This window comes from Schistosoma haematobium, chromosome 4, assembly GCF_000699445.3.
Source record: "Schistosoma haematobium chromosome 4, whole genome shotgun sequence".
In the NCBI taxonomy this organism is placed as follows: Eukaryota; Metazoa; Platyhelminthes; class Trematoda; order Strigeidida; family Schistosomatidae; genus Schistosoma; species Schistosoma haematobium.
In genome coordinates, this window is record NC_067199.1 from 39,099,619 (window position 1) to 39,119,679 (window position 20,061).

The 20,061-nt window shown below is 39.2% G+C and overlaps 1 protein-coding gene across 2 annotated transcripts; it reads left to right on the forward strand.

The window, feature by feature from the left end:
- The first annotated feature begins 6,989 nt into the window (after positions 1–6,989).
- On the forward strand, positions 6,990–19,068 carry MS3_00008029 (uncharacterized protein). Of its 2 annotated transcripts, XM_051216367.1 has the most exons (3): positions 6,990–8,178; positions 11,477–11,950; positions 16,850–19,068. In XM_051216367.1, the coding sequence occupies exons 1-3, from the start codon at positions 8,176–8,178 to the stop codon at positions 17,522–17,524; spliced, it is 1,152 nt and encodes a 383-aa protein (XP_051066953.1). In that variant the 5' UTR covers positions 6,990–8,175; the 3' UTR covers positions 17,525–19,068. The 2 variants fall into 2 exon arrangements, with proteins under 2 accessions (XP_051066953.1, XP_051066952.1); XM_051216366.1 differs by having other exon boundaries at positions 6,990–11,950.
- Positions 19,069–20,061: the final 993 nt, after the last annotated feature.

Here is a 20,061-nt window from a genome sequence, read left to right on the forward strand (position 1 = left end):
GAATACTGCCTGAAATAGCTCTGAAGAAAAGTCGCTAAATCGTCTCTGGATAAAGCTAAGGGTGGCTAAGGTCTTGACTGCATCCACCTGTGTTTGTCTCAAACCAGTAGGATTTCTGGAGCTACATCGCTAGACAGGAATCTTGTTGGTTGCAAGAAGAGTTCAGAAGAGCCGAATGTTTCGATTTCTCAACTTTCTAAAAAGGCCCTCTAAGATGATCATCCCTAGGTGAAAAAATAATAAGAGATGTTACTAACAAACTTATCGTTTAAAACGTGTGGTACCGACCCAGATCCAATTAGTTTGGTTAAGCCTCTTAAGGTAAGTCAAGTTGGCTCTTCCGTTGAGACGTGCTGTTCTTCAAAGCAAACACACCACGTCACTAGTATGTGTTTTTGAGGGAAAACTGTTCCAGCTCCTGGCCGTTGTGCCTTAGACGGGTACATCCATATTGGCAACACATAGGTTTTTGCTCATCTTATGGCATACACATTAGTATACGCGCTCCTATGGAAAGGCAGATCGTCACCACTCGTTTTACCAATATTTGCTATTCACTTCTTTTGTTCACAAACCTGGTTAGGCCTTTTTGACTGAAGCAGACTGTCATATTCACTCTCTGTGATCGAGCCCGGCACTGTCTCTTTGTATATACTCACATGCACGACTGCGTAAGTCCAGACTCAAGAAATTCATATACATATGCATGCACAAAGTGTATCCCCTTACGATATTTGGTACCTGGTTTTCGAAAATCCAGGTTTCGGAAGAGCGATGGATTTCTCGTGCTTTCCCCCCTTGCATGAAGACCTGGACCACTGTTTCAGCTGTGATGTCCATTATTGGTATGGCTTTAGGGAATCTCGTGAACTGATCTGTACATGTAAACGGATAATTAAAACCATTCATACACAATAAAGGGCTTACTAAGTTGGCGTGCACATGGGAAAAACGAACATCTGGTTGCAAGAAAACACCTAGAGGTGAATTTGTGTGACAATTAACCTTTAATTGTTGGCATGTCAAACACTCTCTAACCCATTTGTGTACATCCTCCTGTAAACTTGGCCATATGTATCTGGCACTGGTTAGCTTAGCCGAATATTTTGCACGAGGATGAGATAAAGAATGAAAGTTACTAAATATTAGTTTTCACATACTTTTGGGACAAAAGGTTGTGGCATTACATCGATCGTGTCACAGTAAATTAGAATACCGTAAGTAGGCGATGGTAACTGCCTTAGTTTGAGACTAGACTTGTTTGTTGTGGGTAGGTTTAGTAATTCTTGATCCTCTTCTTGTCTGTCTCTCAATGTCTCGAAGTTTACTGTAGACTGTTGTATCACATTCATTTCTAGTCGAGATAATGCATCTGCCTCCTGGTTTTCCTGACTTTTGACATGTCGGATATCACTTGTGAAGTGTGATATATAGTCAAGGTGTTGTACTTCTCAAGGTAAGTATTTATCGAATCTCGCTTTCGATGCATTCGTTAGTGGTTTGTGGTCCGTAAAACTATGAATTCCCTGCCTTGTCTTGGAAATGTCTAATGACCAGATAGATTACAAGAATTTCTCTCCCGAAGGTAGAATACCATGTCTCTGCTGGAGTCTTTTTGGGAAGAAAGCAATTAGGCTTTTTAACCAGTTGGTTAAGGGCACCGCCTACTATTTTTTTCCGAATCGTTCATCATCAAAGCAAGTGAGGAAGGAGAATTCGGATACATCAACGTAGATGCTTGGGCCAGTTTATCTTTTAGCTGTTTGATAGCCTCAACAGCCTCAAAAGTGAGCTTGAATTCTTTTGGTTTCCCTTTAAGTAAATTTGTCAGGGGTTTTATTAGCTGTGCACAACCGGGTACGAATCTGCGATAAAAGTTAATTAAACCTAGGAAACTTCTAAGTTGTGTTAGAGAACTATGTAAGGGGTATTTTTTTAATGTTTTCCACTTCTTCTTTGATAGGCGTAATCCCTTTCGGGCTTATTGTGTGCCCAAGAAATTGTGAAGATCGAACACCAAAAATAAACTTACTTTGATGCATGTCCATTCCATTTTCATCCGGCCGTTTTAACACTGCTCGTACATGCTGTTCGTGTGATTGTAAATCGAGGCTGGCAATAAGCAAATTGTCTATATACCCCCGTGCAAATGGAGCAACTGGAAGTAGGTTATCTATGAATCTTTGAATTTTTTTGTGCTGCATTCCTCAGGCCGAATGGCATGCGTACAAACTCGAACAGGCCGAAAGGTGTAATAATAGCTGTTTTAGGGATGACTTCGTGATCCACCGGGATATTATGATATGCCCTGACTAAGTCAGTTTAAGTAAATATGTTCATACCCTGTAAACTGTTTGTGAAATCTTGGATATGCGGTATTGGGTACCTATCTGGTACGATTTCTTTGGTTGAGGGCCCTGTAGTTCCCACACGGTCGCCAGTCTCCTTCCTTTTTCTTTGAGACCATATGTAAAGGGGATTCCTATTGACTATCAAAGGGACTGATAATACCCAGTTGTAGCAAGTACTCAAATTCAGCTCTAGAAATTTTGAGCTTATCTGGTGCTTGTCTCCTGGGTCTTGCAAACACAGGTGCACCTTCGGTTTTGACAGTATGACTTGCTTGTAATTTGTGTTTGGAAAGCTGTGGGTTTGGTCTAGTTAATTTTGGAAATTCCGCGAGTATATCTTGGAATTTCGCAGTTGTTACTGGAGGAGTTTGTATCAAGCTGAGAGATGAAATGTAACTTTATTTGCCTCTCGTGTAATTCTAAGTTTCTTTCAGTGTTAAGAGCCTTTTTTAGTGTCAACTGGAAATTTGTATCTCTCCAGAAAGTTCATCTTCAGTGCTGCCAGATCTAAATCGGTTACATTGAAAACCCAGGGGAATTGACTCATGAACCCGAAATTTAGTGTTAAAGTTTTCCGCCCAAATGTCGCAATTTTGGTTTTATTGGTAGCTTGAAGTGTAACTGGGGATGTTTCTCGACCCAGCTCAGTTTTATTTCAAAGGATGATACTAAGAGCAGCGCCAGTATCTGCCAAGATGTTCAAGCCAGAGTTTCTATCTCTAACATAAAACAAGCGACTGTTTAAGGGCCTCTCCTCATTCGTCGAAACCTGGGTATGGCTTATTCGTTTACCATGTTCTTGGTATTCTATTTAGGCCAGGCGAATGATTGCATGCACTTGCTTGAGCTGACACCAAATTTCCAGTGATACCAATGGAATTGCCCAGATTGTCTGGACATTTGTGACCTGTTTTGTGACTTCGGTCTCGGTCGTTGTGGTGACCTGATCCTGGTTCTCCGACCCATTTACATTCTGGCAACAGCCTCACTGAGACTTTTAACACCCTCAATTAGCCGGCGGCTTGCTTGAATATCTAGGCTACCTGTTTCTGCCATCTAATTATTTCAACAGGTTATCTGTTTTTTCATTTTGTCCTAACGTCTCGTTATGTCCATTAATCGCATAACCTATGCAGGCGCGTTTATGGAAAGCCTACAACCTTTCGCTGCACAAGTTACAAAAAAGTACTATAAAAGAAACCGCGGTGGTTGGGAATATGCGTTAAAGAAAATGAACATTAATCATATGTCGATTCCCGAGCTGCTAAATTCTAACTGCCGATCACTAATCAACAAGTGGATGATCTGCGATTCCTACTAAGTGAAAATATGTATCGTAATTGTGGTGTCACCACAATTCAAGAATCCTGGTTAAATGATCTACAGGACAACTGCCTAGTTTCACTACGTGATTTCAAAATTTATCGTCAGGATCGATCAAGCAATAAAAATGGTGTGGCGGCGGTGTAGCTACGTTTGTAGACGTGAACTGGTGTCGATCTTCGTTTGCGTGTTTCAAGTTTTAAAATGACTTTATCGACTGTCTAACTCTAAGGTGTCGTCCGAAGCATCTGAATAAATACAAATATGTTTATGTTACCAATGTCTACGTGACTCCAGACTGCACATCATCTGCGCTGTCTGTTTTCGCTGAATTCACTGAGTTCGCTGTTACTGCTTTCAGTGATTCACTTTCAGTTGTATGTAGTGATTTCAATTCATGTGAATGTAGCTTCCTTACGTCACTAGGTCACCAGAATGTAGTAGATTTTCCTACTCGTTTGGATGCTCATTTAGACTTTGTTTTCATTAATGATGTGGGTATATATGTGACTCGTAAACGTGCTCAATTGTCTAGCTCGGATCACTGTATAATTCGTGTTCTACCTAAAGTATATGGAAAGCATGGAAAGAGTACACTCTTGCATCAAACCAGGAAAGTCGAATATAGGAATTAACCAGAAGAAAATATCCGGAATCGGAAAAATATGTTTCATACGACTAACTGGGAATTATTTACAGATGACTCACTGAAAATCACTACCGATGTTGTCACCTGTTACCTTAAATTCTGTTTTGATACTTTTCGCCCCACTGAAACCATTTTTGTAAGTTTTGATCGACTTACATCTTGACAACTAAAACGACTACGGAGGATGAAAGAAAAAATGTACAAGGGGAAAAACTCTAATGAAGTTCGTAAGCTAAATGGTCTGATAAACCTAGAGATTAGACGTCTCAACTGTATGTTTATTCAAAAACTCTTGTCTTGCAAAAACTCTCCAAGTATGTGAAAACTCTTTAAAGAACTTACAAGTGACGGACAGATTAGGAGCAATAACCAGCTGAATGTTTGTGACTTAAATAAGTCTTTTTTTACGTCAGTCACCTGATGTGATGCCCCCTTCATCCACAGGTTTAAAGAATAGCTGGGTTTCTAGTTTCACTGAAACTGATGTCCGAAGATATCTCCAATCGCTTAATTCATCCCAATGTTTAGGACCTGATGGTATCCCAAACCTTTTTAAAAAATGTGCTGACGTCCTATGTTATCCCTTCACGACTATGTTTAACAGATCCTTCTCATCTAATCTCACAGCAAAAATGTGAAGAAAGATGAAGATAATAAAATATGTCACATCTCACCTTATCTGAAAGATCTCCGTCTCCGGTGGTAAGGCCCTTTGAAGAACGGAGCTAACACGTTAAAAACTTCACACACAAAACGTCCGTGCGTGACCGACCTCAAGCGGTTGTCCCTTGGGTCCTAATCTACCTTCTTTTCCAGGCTCCTCAAAATATACCCTTCCACGGTGTGGGCAACCGGGAAGTGATACCAGCCCTCATACTCGTAACAGCACACAAGACGAAGTTGGTCGCAATCAAATCTTTCCTACACCTAATAACTCTCTTCTCTCCACGACTAACCCTTCTCACTTCGCGTTTTATTGTTATCGAAGAAGGTTTTCCGTCTGACTCACTACATAAAGAGATTGCATGCTCTTGGGATTACTCGTCATTTACTCTTACAATTTGTCAATTCTTACATATTACCTATTATTCTTTACTGTTCTCCATTATTCTTTCCCGGGCTTTTGAGAAAAGACTTTGCTGTATTGCGAAGAGTGCTGAAGGCAGTTAGCAAGATGTGTGGTGAATCTTTCGAGGTCATAATTAATATGGTTGTGGATAGACATCTAAAGTCATGCAAACTCCTGGCAGGTGTTATTTTATCAGATACTAACCTTCCACTTCACTCTTGTCTTTCTCCTTGTATATCTTCTGGTAGAACGAGACGTAATTACATTAAAATCCATGCACTCAAGCAAAAGTATAAAAGTTCTATAATACCTTACCTAGCAAATATACTCCGGATGTTTTTCTTTTAATTTTATTTTTCTGCTGCCTGATAGTTCTTCTGAGTTCCAAAAGTTCTTTAATAGTTAGAATACAGCCCTCGTTTCTCCTTTTTATGCTTTTCAATGGTGCTACTCAGGTATTTATAGATTTCCATCTCTTCAAGAACTTCTCCATATTGTGTGATTTTGTTGTTACTTGTTGTGTTGCACTTCAAATCTTGTTTTTTAACATAGGAACGTTAAGGCATACTGACTCATGAGCCACCGTTACTCAAATTATCCCCATCTTAATTTGTTGTTACGTATGGAATATCAGGGTTTAGTCGTATGCTAAGTCAAAGTTACACTGTTGCATCTTTATTGCCCTCTGCTAATCGTTCTTCCTCTGGTATGTGGTTGTTTTCACAATTCAGTCGACCACTAGAAGAAAAAGAAGAGGTGAGAGTAAACAGCCTTGTTCGACACTGGTCTTCACTTAGAATACATCTATCAGCTGTCCTCCATTCACGAGTTTGCAATGTAGTCCGTCGTATGAATTTCGTATGACGACAATCGTCCCAGGTACACCACAGTGTCGAAGGAAGTTGCACAGGGTTTTCCTATACACGCTGTCGAATGCTTTTACATCGTGAAGGAGGTTGATGTGTAATGACGAGTTCCATTCAATGGATTTTTTGATGGGAATCCGCAGTGTAGCAATTTGGTTGGCACACAATTGATCTTTACGGAATCCAGCCTAGTGATCACTAAGTTGGGTGTCTACTAGAGATTTGTTCAGTTCAACGGCACAGTTGAAAACTGTTCCAGTTACTGTTAGCAGTATTTCTTCTGGTTTCCGAGATCTACTTTGGTATATTTTTAGAGTGTTCTCTCTTCTAGCTGGTTGGTAGTTTTTGCTTCTCTTAAATATTTGCAAAGAGAATGTAGAGCATTTTTATGAGGCGCTATCACTGGAAGGGCCTTCAAATGCTGATCCAGTGCCTGATGAATCCAGTGGTTCTGGCCAGTTGAAGCGCTCTTCAGAATTCTCTAATAATCTGTTTCGATGCCATTGTCCCTCATTTGCTTACTTCTGTATTTACAGTCTAACCCTCGTTTTCCTTTACAGTTGTTCAGCTGTCAGAGACGTTTGTAGTCTGGTTTTCACTTCCTTGAATCTTGTACAGATTGTCTACAGGGATTCACCCTTTATTCTAGTGTTTCTTGGGTCCAAGAGCCCTCTGGCCTGTTGACGTTTCAGTTCTTTGTGTCGCGGTTGATTATGATCACCACTACAGGAAGACTACGTGCCAGTTAACCGATAAGATCCCTTGTAGGCCAAATATCAAAAGGCAGTTGATGGCTGTAGTCGGGATTCATTTGTTGGCGATCTTGTGGTATACAAAGAATACCGAGATAGTGCCAAAGGAGTACATGTGTGGTTACTGAGCGTAACCGAATTCATGCAGTCACAATCAATGGAAGGAAGAATGTATGTGTTTTGGTACAGTCAAACAAACAAGTATGGTAAAACAATCCGTGGTACAACTGGTTATAATAATAATTGTTTCCATTAAACCAATCGCATAAAAGTAAGTCACTACAGTAGTCAGACGGAACCCGTGTAGCTTTGTGTGTGCGTTTTTAGGTGAAAAACAGTATCATCTATAACCATGCTCGTGAAATCACACAAATCCGTCAGCCTCTCGATATTTTAGTTCCTTTGTCCTAGTCCATGCGCCCCCATGACGCGTTGATATTCGACGTTGTTCATCCCTACTTCAGTATCCAGGCCCTCTTCACTAAAATGAACAGGTTTTTTATCGGGTAATTCCCTACTATGGCTCTCAGTCTCTAAAAACTAGTCTTCATCATTTACGAAAGCTGAACGCGTAACCAGAAATGGCCTCATTGTTTAGTTTATGATCAAATATGTGTAGTATATAACTCTGGAGAGAACCGACCAAGCTAAGAATGACAGCAACCAACTAAAGTAAGCAAAACCACGAATGTGAGATTGAGACAACTTAATAATTTCAGTAAAAAGTTAGCTAAGTAAAAGTTGAATTCGTGACGTTCCATAACTTTTGTAAAAAGCGCGTAAACCCAGCTGTTTCGAACGATACCTTAAACCCTGAAATAGTTAGGTACTCCAGATGTGTATTTTTATCATAAGGTTATCATAACTTTTGACAACTATTATGTTAACTATAAGACCGAATGTCTCAGATTTGTTTGAGCTATTCGATCAGCAACGCTCCCTGTTGTTTCGTGCTGTTTGACCCTGTGTTTTGGATTAAAGCTTTGGTTTTTGCAAGTATTAACTACACTGTGCTCGAGAGGGCATAATCTCATCAATTTTTAAAATGAGGACTACCTCAGTCCATTACTGAGTTCTTCATGCTGGACATCATTTCTCTCAACAGCGTTGGTTGTTTCCATGTTCCTGTCATGGGGCCCTCAACTTTCGCTGGTTGTCAATAGTAATGGTGAGATTTTGTCTTTTGATGTTAGGTATGCAGTAGGGTGGTCGTAAAATTGATGACAAACTGTACTATTTCCGTAACGAAAACCAAACATGACCCCGATCTCCGGTGGTTCTAGTAAGGAATATCGTAAAAATCTGTAAAGCTGGTAAAACTTTTGGATATTGGATCGGTTTTCTAGAAGGGAAGAAAAGTCGTTTTCTACAGTATTACACATACTGTTTCCCAACTATTTTGTATCACTGAACTCTATCACCGCCAGTTGTAAGCGTTTAAGAATAAAGCGTAGTGTACTACGTAACAGCGAATTAGATTGTTAGGGTCCTTTGCATAATGAATAAAGCTGTTGATCTTACTTGTGAAGACTAACAGCTTTTAGGACTATATGAGAACTTCCGTCTTAATTTGATCGAATAGTTTCGCTATATTTGGGCGCCGAGTTGATATGAGACACTAATGGTAATTTTGATGTTTGATTATAATTCCTTGATGATGTTTGAACTAGGTTGACAGGCGAAGTGTTGAACTTACTTCAAATTCACTCACTGAAACTTTAAAAATACATTCTTCTCCATTAAAGCTTTAGAACTCTATCCAAACTGGTTTTCTGATTCATCTTTATTATGTTATTAGGACTTTAATGTTCTCAAAAAGGTTGTAAATTTTTCGTTTTGAAGTCTGAACTGGTGTTTTCTCACATTTAGATTCTTGATTACGTTTCCAGTTTTTGTATTGTAATGCTAATTTCCTTCCTCAGTTTGAGTATATTCGTGATAAGTTCTAAAATGCTCCCATCAGTTACTTTAGTTTTCAAGATGACAAGAATGATTTTTATTTAACCTCAGATCGTATTCAGGGGTTCGTTTAATTAGACAAGTAATAAATGTAAAATGATTCAGTACTAAAGTCCAGATTCATGTATCCACCCATTCTCTTGTGTAATGTATTGAAGAAGTACTTTATTATACTTCAAACGAGCTTTGTATTTCATCAGTTGTGAAATAATGGGTTCGTTTCGAATTCAAGTTAGGATTTAGGCCTCTATTTGTTGACCAAAACTTTTGTTTTAAAGATGTCTCCACTGGAAGTATTACTTTTGTATTTGATTCATATTGCCTTTTTGGCATTTTCAACTCATATGTAAGTCGTTGGTATATTATACACTTCCACGTTCATCAAGTATGCAAACTTGTATATAGTCCCTGCACTAGCACATAGATTCCTCAGGGTCGATTATTCTTCAAATCAGCTGTTAGTGCTATCTCCGTGTAATATACAAGTGCTATGGTATATTGAGTATGCCTGGTTTCCCAATATTTGGGGCTTGTAGGAACTTTCACATAATTAACTAGTTTTTCTTATTTTGGACAAGTTATCTCCCCGCTAACCAAACGTTTATTTCACAGAAGTGATCTATCTTTTACCCTACCAATATGAAAGATTGAAGTGGATAAAATATATAAATCACAAGTATTCGATTATAAGTATATCCGAAACGCCGTATGCAACACAGTAAACAATGTTCGGACTAGTTCTGTATATGGGAATCATTCAACTATTGGGATAAGACATGGGTTTTACGGATTTAGCTGCAGCGTACCATTTAACTGGCTTTGGAGTCTGTCGAAATACCCTGGTGCGGCCGAGAGTCGGGAAAGTCCGCTCTCCCTCTCGAAATACTCTCACATAACCACACGTATACAGCCACTGACAGAGAAGTCCTACTTATTGCCTTCTCACAGCAGAGGCGTCGTTTGCGAAATTGGGAGGACGAAAAGCGAATGTTTGGAGCTTTAACCTGGTTGGTGGATATGGAGGTTCCACCTAAGGGAGTTGGAAAACCCTAATTCCCAAACAATGGTGCACATGAGTTCCAGGATCCTGACCTGAACAAAAGGCGTATGAACCTATTGTTAGTCACCTGCTACCATGGTACCGCATCTCGTAACGTTGCTCCACTGCCTTGTGGATTAGACATTTAGGTCGAAGACTCGGAGTGTGGCCCCCTAAGAAAACCACCTGCTTCGGTCTGGGCACCCGGGGAGTATCACGGCCCACACACAAATCGAATGATTTATGTGGCGCATATGTATTTGGTGACTCCTTGTACCAGTGTTTGTGTTTGAACAAATAAATAACTAAAGGTTGTTGACTGCTAGTGTGAGCCGCGTATGGAGGTCTTATAGATCTCCCTATTGTACAAGTTATCTATATTTCGCGGTTAAGGGGTAGGTAAATTCATTTGAAGCTTGTCTCAATGAAATAAATGTATTTATTCTTTGTCTTGTTCTTTATGTCGATCATTTTACTTCCGTATTCTATTTCTCGTTTTCCTAAGAATAATGGTTCTATTATCCCCTATTACTAGTATAAGAAGTTTGTTGTGTATTACACATTATGAAAATTAAAGCAAATATTTGCTTTTGGCTGGGCTGTTGATGTATATATTTGTTACAGTGAACTGAAAACTACCTAAAACAACTTACTGGAACCTAAATTATCTGACTGTTTTCCTTTGCTCGTGGTCGTAACCCCAATAAACTGGATATTTCCAACTGCAGTTTACTGAAGTCTATTTTAAGGTTCATCGAACGTTTGTATAATAAACTTTCGTAATATAAAATAATACGATGCAAATTTAACAAATAATTGACAATAACACAAGTAAACATGTACCGATATCTGTGTTTGTCGATGACTTCTATGTATATACCTGTACTATCATCTGTTCGTATATGAGATGCTAGCGTCAAAAATCGGTTTACTGATCATCTTCAGTCTTTAGTTCCACATCAACATGCTATTCTAGATAAACTGAGGGGAGGTAGAACTAAGAAGACTTGTGGATTGGGCTGACTAACTATAAAGGTTGGTATAGTTACTTGTTAGTAACTATTACTCAACAAGTTTACTGAAACTAAAACCTTAATTGAGAAGTTTTTCATTTTGGTGTATTGAATGCTCTTGTCATTTACAATTGGGAAGTCTAAGTTTATCTGCTTCACCTCATTCTCAAGTACTTCATTTGTGACTTACATCACTGTAACTTCCTCTTTCTGAAAATGTCATGGTTGCCGACACTTTTTTGGTAGTTCATAATCCAGAGGTGACTATATGATTATGTATGTTTACTTCACTATCTTGTGTTGTATTGTATTTGATTGCAAAAAACAGTGTTAATATACATTTTGTTGACCAAGGACAGTCACAAATCAGGATATTCACATATGTTTTTTGGTTTCGTGCCTCCTTACAACTACCCTTGTCGTACTATCGTTTTTTTTTAATTTTCTTTCCATAGCTGGTTCAAAATCCTACTTTACCATGGTTTGCAGTCACTGGTGATTATTGTCCATCCTCCTCTACTCAATCTGCTCAAACCCAACATTTCGCACAAGTTTTTGGATTGTCTGTGCCAATCAGAAGAGTACTGAGTCCCAAACAGTCACTAACCCACTCTCATTTTGCATTATTTCCAACTTGTCAAAGTGTTGACACTCAAAGTCGTCATCAATTGAGCTCTGGAGATCACTGTTCAAATATCATTACACCTGTAATCGTCACTATGCCTCGTCACTCACGTTCAAATGGAAACCAGGATATGGATCTACCAGTTTTCACAGAACCACTTGGTCCAATTGCAACTGGATGTAAACGTGATGCTTCTGCACTGTCAGCAAATTGTACTATCCCCCCTATTACGACAACAGCTAACATCCCATTGGATACTAACGATCAGTGCACTATTTATCTCCCACCAAAACCTAAAGAATCGGTGAGTTTGTTTTCATTATCAATTAGAAAAAAAGTCTGCGGTTTTTGTTGTATAGATTAATGTAGGAAGTTATCACCGTCGACACACTTTTCTACTTAGATAGTTTTTATTATCATTTTCCATCCCTTATTTAGCTGGTGTGTGTGAACTTATTAAAAATATACGTAGTTGAATATTATACTCTCGATCGCTTCTGAGTGTATTTGCTCTCTCGTGTTGACGATGGGTTTTTTAATCTTTTTAGATTAACCAGTTTACGTGTTGACTGTTAGATATTAATACACTGGATTATCGAGAACTGATATTTACGGATATATTTCTAGATAATCATGCCAAAAACTTCACTTTATGGTTTAATAATAATCGTGAAATCCTTAGAAAAGAAATCCCATCTTTATTTGTTCATGTTCATTTATTTATAAAGTTTCCGGGATCTCCGTGTGAAATCAGTATCCATAGTTTTCAATTGTCATGTGTTTGTAACTGAAATTTATTTATTTATTATTTGAACACATGAATATTGGTACAAGAGAGCGCCAATATATATGCGCCACACAAAACAATGAGAATTCGAAGAGAAGTAGAAAAGAAAAACTAAGGAGCGCAAAAGAAAAAGAGAACAATGACGAAGAGATTGGAGTAAGGTAGTGTGGTAGTAACGAGGGAACGAAAAGGTACAATCAGAAGAAATCTTTCAGGTAAAGGAGACACAACCACTTTTTATGGAGAAAGTAAAAGAAGGTTACAGCAGGATCGCCACTGGCTTCTATTCTGAGCCATATCTGATAACGTCTCTAGCCACTGTGTAGCACCATCTCTCAGACCCCAACCAGGGAGTCGTGAAGGACCAACAGAAGCCAGTCCTTTGCAGCTTTCTTTCATACCACGACACCATGTCATGCACTGACCACCTCTCCGCTTCTTCCAACTAGTCCCAGAGTCGGCAAATAATGCACCACGTGGAATTCTCTGGGACGACATTCGGAGAACATGTCCAAGCCACCGAAGTCGGTGTTTCAAGATGGTGACATCGATTGCATTATCATCTCTGTTCCCGAACACACGATGTCGAACCTCTGCATTACTGACATGGTGTTGCCACTGAATGTCAGCAATCCTTCGGAGACAACGATGATCGAACACAGAGAGTCGTCTAACGTCCTCAACTTGGAGAGACCAGGTTTCACAAGCATAGAGCAAAACTGCTCTCACCGACGCGTTGTAGATCCGGCCTTTTACAGCCAGACTAACATCACGAAGGCGCCAAAGGTGGCCCAGATTGGCATAAGCCGCTCTGGCTTTCACTATTCGTGCATTGATCTCATCACTCGCATCCCCACCAGCACTTATGCAGCTACCCAGATACACGAACTTCTCAACTACGTCTATCTGCTCACCATTCAGGGTGAGTACAGGATTAGAATCCTGCCAGTCTTGTAGAAGTACTTTGCACTTCGAAGGTGCAAAGCACATACCATACCTACGGACACTGATTGCCAACTGATTAAGTGCGGATTGCATGCCTTGGGCATTATCGCACAGTAAGACAATATCGTCCGCATACTCAAGGTCGAGAAGTCTTTCTCCAGGCAACAGATCCACACCACCATTACTTACATTCATCAGAGCTGTTTCCAGAATGTCATCGATGGCAAAGTTGAAGAGGAATGGTGAGATTGGGCAACCCTGCCTAACCCCACTGCTCGAATGGAACAATGGAGAGAGGTGGTTGTATGCCCTCACTCTGCCTGAGGTGTTTTTATATAGGGCTTTTAGGATGTTAATAAACTTCTCAGGCACACCCTTCTTCAATAGACAATCCCAGAGAACAGTCCTGTCCAACGAATCGAAGGCAGCTCTGATGTCAAGAAACACTACGATTGTTGGCCTTTGAAAAGTATGGCGGTGTTCTAACATTTGGCGGAGGGTGAAGATATGATCAATACATCCTCGACCAGAACGAAACCCAGCCTGCTCCTCGCGAGTCAATCTTTCTCGGGTTTTGAACAACCTACGAAGAATGACGGAAGCCAATAGCTTGGACGCAATCGGAAGTAAACTTATCCCCGATAGTTGTTACAGGAACGACGTGAACCCTTTTTAAAGATAGGGACAACTATCGACTCATTCCATGACGTTGGTACACTCTCGAGCTCCCAGACCTTTGTAAGCAACGTCGTCAATTCCTTAGTCAAAAAGTCACCACCATCTTTAAAAAGAGCCGGAGGTAAGTCATCTGGGCCAGGTGATTTGTAACGCTTCAAGAGTTGGAGTTCCTTGCGGACTTCCTCCTCATTTGGTGGATCAGTCGTCACCGGCCATGGAGGGCAGGACAGTCTGACCGATGTTGCCGGAGCAGCAGGCCAGTTGAACTGCCCTTCGAAAAATTCTGCCCATCGTCCAAGACGTCGATGGATGTTAGTGATTGGCATCCCATCATCCTCGCAGATTGTTTCACTCACACCAGACTTCTTGCTGCCAGTGGCTCGGATGAGCTGGAAGAGCTTCCGGTAGTTACCAGATGCAGCTGCTGCTTCCAGCTCATTAGCACGTATCGACCACCAGGCTTCTCGGTCCTTACGCAAGCTTTGCCCAATTTCCTTACGTAACATCCTTCGTTTATGGTCAAACTCACGGTCACCCGGAGTAGACCGACGGGCTTCAATGAGTTGTAAGGAACCTGGAGAAACCCAGTGCTTAAAAGCGGGACGTTTCGCAAACCCACAACTGACTGTTCCCGCCATTTTCATGGCGTCATGCAATTGCAACCAATGCTCATCTATACTTTTCGGTGGAGTGGTAGCTAGCCTAGAGGCTAGCTCGGTTCGATACTTACTTGCAACAGAAGTTGCAACCAGCTTGCTAACATCAATCTTTTGGTGGTGGTCACTTCGTTGGCCACTGAAAAGTAAGGCAAGATTGGCGCAGACCAAGGCATGGTCAGAGTCCAGATAGGTACTCCAAAAGGAGCGGCAATCTTGTACACAACCACGCCAGCGGTAGCTGATCGCAATGTGATCAATCTGAGCCCAGGCTTGAGATGCAGAGGGAGGACGCCAGGTGGCACATCGGCGATGACTGTGCCGAAAGTTAGTGCTAGCCAGAAACAGGTTGTGGTCTGTGCAAAGTTGCAGTAGACGGTCCCCGTTATCTGACCTGCGACCAACGAGTCCCCATCGGCCACCTAAACGACTCTCTTCTGTGCCTAGACGCCCGACCTGGGCATTCAAGTCTCCGGCTAGTACTACAATATCTGTCGAACGCACTTTCTGGAGAAGAACTGATAACTGGTGGTAAAACTCATCCTTGATTGCATCCGGGCTGCAATCTGTCGGGGCATAGGCGGAGATGACGAAAAGACATCGTTTCTCACGCCGATTTCTTCTCACTTTGATGGAATTTTCTAATCTAACAGCACATAACCGACTGTTAATGGGGATCCAATCGACTAGTGCTGCCTCAGCTCTAGCGCTTAGTGCGACACCAACGCCAGCAATACCAGACGAAGATGCCACAGGGTCCCCGGATAAGCGCACGTAAAACAAGCTTTTCGAAGCGACAGATGGAGATCGAATTTGTAGTACTTCGCCAGAGTCTTGAATACGGGTCTCGGATAGACAACAAACATCAATATTAAGACTTTCTAAAGACATAGCCAGCCCTATGTGTTGTCCGACCTGCATAAATGTGCGAACGTTGAAGGTAGCCAGTTTGAATGGTGCACGTGGTTTCAGAAAAACTGCTTCAGTCCTCGTATTCGGTGGTAACATACAATTTTCAACCGGACAGTGACTCGAGAGCGTTTAGATACAGTCGAATTTCCACCAAAGACGAGCCGCTGTATAAGTATAAAAGAGGGTGAATAATGTGGAAAATAATAATAATAATAATAATAATAATAATAACAATACTGACAATAATAGTAGCAATAATAATAGTATTAATAATGACAATAATTGTAATGATAATAATCTGAATCAATTGTTTGTTTTTCAAAGCGAGAAAGGTAATTTCCATAGGCATAAAGAGTTCATCAATTTGTGTGTGGGCTGTGATACTGCCCGGGTGCCCAAACCGACAAATTAGGATTACTAAGTGAATTATTAACATTATCAATATGAACTACACCTCATTCATTTGATTATTATTTACATCTATTATAAGCTTAACTGTTTATATGAATCAAGAACATTTATCCGATTCTCTGATTGCTACCCCGTAATTCTCTTATCCAACCTTTTGTTCAGGTCAGGATCCTGGAACTCATGTGCACCATTGTTTGGGAATTAGGGTTTTCCAACTCCCTTAGGTGGAACCTCCATATCCACCAACCAGGTTAAAGCTCCAAACATTCGCTTTTCGTCCTCCCAATTTCGCAAACGACGCCTCTGCTGCGAGAAGGCGATGAGTAGGACTACCATGTCAGTGGCTGTATATGCGTGGTTATGTGAGAGTATTTCGAGAGGGAGAGCGAAATTTCCCAACCCTTCACCGTACCAGCACATTTCGACAGATTGCAAGGGCAATCATCGTAATTATTCCATATACCATCTGTTATAACGTCTTACTTCGTATGTATCACAGATACATGTTGGTTTTGCTTTGAAAAATAAGTCATTTTTCTCAAAAATAATGTGTTAACCTTAGACGGGATTTTCTAGCTTTATACAAAGTTTTCATACTGTTTCTGTTGATTGTGTTTTGTTACGTTGTGTCAGGCTTACTTAACTGTGTTATCATATCTACATGTTTCTTTTTCACGTAGTCTCTATAAATGACTTCATATCCTTACCATTTTAATGTTTCTGATCATTGTCTATTGAGTATTTCACTTTGTTATCAGAATATATGTTTTGGATGTCATTCTTTTCATTTGCCCAATCTTGTATTTTTTGTCAGGAGAGAATGATGCATATTCAACGGTGGGTGAATCATCTTCCTTGGAATCTAAATAATGTGTGCGATGCCTCTGGTCGGTCTCATGTACCCTATCCCATTCCTGTTCGTTCTCACATAGACGATGATCGTGAATTAACTCCCCCTCCTGGTCGAACTTACTTAACTAGATTACCATTTACACCCGAAGAACAACAAGCCATGGTCCGATTCTTTCCTTCCCATACAAGTCAGTTTCGGCACCAGCATCAGACACACGCTGTTCCGGATCCCCAACCTAGGTATCACACCTTCCCGAATCATTGTCCGAATCAACAAACATCCAATAATCATCAATTTTCTTCATCCCAGAGACCTAGTCAAGAAGCCTGTAATGTCTTTCCTTCCGTTAGAAATATTCCTGAGTATGTCAATGAGAATAACCGAAAACGTGGACAAGAAGATATCGGAGGTAGTCGATTATTTGCAGATTGGGAGACCAGATTAATTAGCCGACTTTTTAAAGAGTTCTTCCATGGAAATCCTAAACCTAATGGTGTATGCGGTACACTGCCTTCTCTTAGTGAAGTTCGATCTCGTATAGCTTCTTCACGATTGAAAGAAACAAGAACAGCTACAGCTGTCAGATCCAAAATTCGTCGAATGCAATCATCCGGTACATGGTTAAAGTATCAATGATAACTGTATTTTCCACTGTCTAAAACCCTTTTAATAGTCCTTTTGTGTTAAGTGAGTAATTGTGCTCAATTGTTAAAAGCCTGTAGACAACAATAAAAAACAAATAGCGCTCAAATAATATATATACATGGTTTCAAACCGGAATTTCTCTCATTCTACGTCATTGTTCTAGTTTTCCAGTCAGTCTTTATAGTTCATATTTCAACCGTATCATTCCAGAATACATATGTATGTATGTCCGATCCTTTTACTGTAACCTTACTGTTTGCAGAAATATAAATCTACTAATCACCTACAATATATTTATATATAAAATATGTATGTATGCAAAAGCAATTTACTTGATGACAACATGCTGTTTATAGCCCCCGTGTTCTTTCTGACCTTCAATATACCAATGTGTGAAACTTATCCTGCCCTATTTAATACTTTATGTACTCTCATATTTATTTCTGTCTTCTTTCTCATTCGTTTATTTGTGGTACTTCGTACAGTATTATCATTTTATATACATTCATATATTATCACCATTATCAGCGTTTTGTTTCCAAGTTTTCTTTATCTCTATAATTTGTCTCTTATATCATGTGTTATTAGATATCAATTGTGCATATCAACTCTTCTTGTTTGTTTCCGTTTCTTGTATGTTAATTTGTTTCTGAAAGGTTATTACCACTTATCTTGGTTTTTTTTTTCATTCTGTGTATACGAGAAACAAGAAATCAATGTAATAAACCTTGTCTTCATTCTGTTTTATAACAAGGGTAGCCTGGTTTTCTAATTTATTGGTTAATAATACTAATAATAACGATCTCTTAAATAAAATTTCTCGTAGAAGCTGTTCAATTATTTCAACTGATATCTATTATAAATGTATCATAGAATTTAGATTTGTTTAATGTACATGTGTTTCAAGTTAATTCGAAAAATAATAACTCATTCTTTATCTACATTCGATACGTTTTCTCTGTGAGTAATCTAAAGTGCATAGTGATAAGAATGTTATATGATAATCAGTAATTTTCCAAGACCTGTTAATTCTTATTTCTGTTTTCCATAAAATAATTGTGTACAGTTTTTTAAACTGACAAAAGGACAGTGAACAACGAACAGATATATGTATGGAGTAATTTGTTCGAGATCCAATGTCTTGATATTGATAAGTAGCATAGTAGTTCAACGCGGCCTTAGAATGAAAATCTACACAATTTCAACTGACAGTAATTAGCTCTACAGCTTTAATTCTTGTTATGATGAAGTAGACGATTGTTTTTTAAAAAATGCCTTCTTTAGTCTTGTACAAATAGGTCGACAAGTGTATGAAGCATTTTCAACTTTTCTTCGAAGTTCACTACCGTAGATTGCAACATACTAGCCAAGTGTGCCTTCGCTCCATAGACTTTCATACTGGATAAGTGCAATATACAGAATATCTTAAATAAGGTGACGTCTTATTAACGTTGATTTTATCTACATACTAGAATCTAGGTAGGAGATTCCAAAACAGATCACTTCCTGGAACTCAGAATTTCGAGGAAACACTCGACAAAGTCAAATAATGGTAATGAATATTCCGTATTAATTCTTTCGTATACTATATCCTTATCTTTTAAATATTATCATCATTGAATGAACTACTTCTATGAATCCAGTGTTTATCTTGCTGTGCTAATGCGATATGGAACCTTGAACCGATGCATATATGTGCCTGGTCCTACGCTGTAGCTGAATGAATACCATTTGTTCTTTTGAATTTCTCTTCATCGGAAGACGATATTACAAAGTCTATTTCTGAATTAAAATGCAACTTTTAAACTGCAGAAAGTCTTGGCAGATATTTTTGAGTGTACAGTCCATTGCAAATCTAACTAATAGGGTTATAATCTTTTCCATGTATTTCTATCGAGCCAAAATTGGATATCGGAATAATATGCTTAAAAGCGTTTGTTAGTAAAGAATGTTTGTCCCCTTTTCTAGTTTTTCTTACAAATAAAAACGACCAAAACAAATCTGTTAGAGTAACCGAGCTTAAATTTTATTTCCTAATCATCGTATCAACATATCACTGGTTACCTTGTCTGAAAAAGTTTCTATACAGCTTGTCCGTAGGTTCTGTTCGTTTCCAACACTACTTACCATTATTTTCAACTTGAATATTCATCAAGAGATTTGAGAGAGCTATAGTTATAAGAATTCTATTCACTCTCTTTTATTTAGACAGTTGGTCGTTTATTTTCAAACTGGTTTTAGGAATGCCGGTTGTTTACAGGAATCAACTATTATTTGTTATATTTGATCATATTTTTTTGGAGGGTTTTACTCCCACTGTATATCCAATCACCATGATAATGTAAAAACAATGTAGATATTTTTTCTGAATTCAGAAAATGTTAAACGCTTATTTTTAAGAAATATTTGTACTTGAGATTGTTTTGCAGAGACCTTGTGTATTTTTCGGATAAATACTCTCAACACTAATCATATATTTATTGGCGTAGAATGTTTGATGTACTTTATAGTTTACATCGCCAACTGGC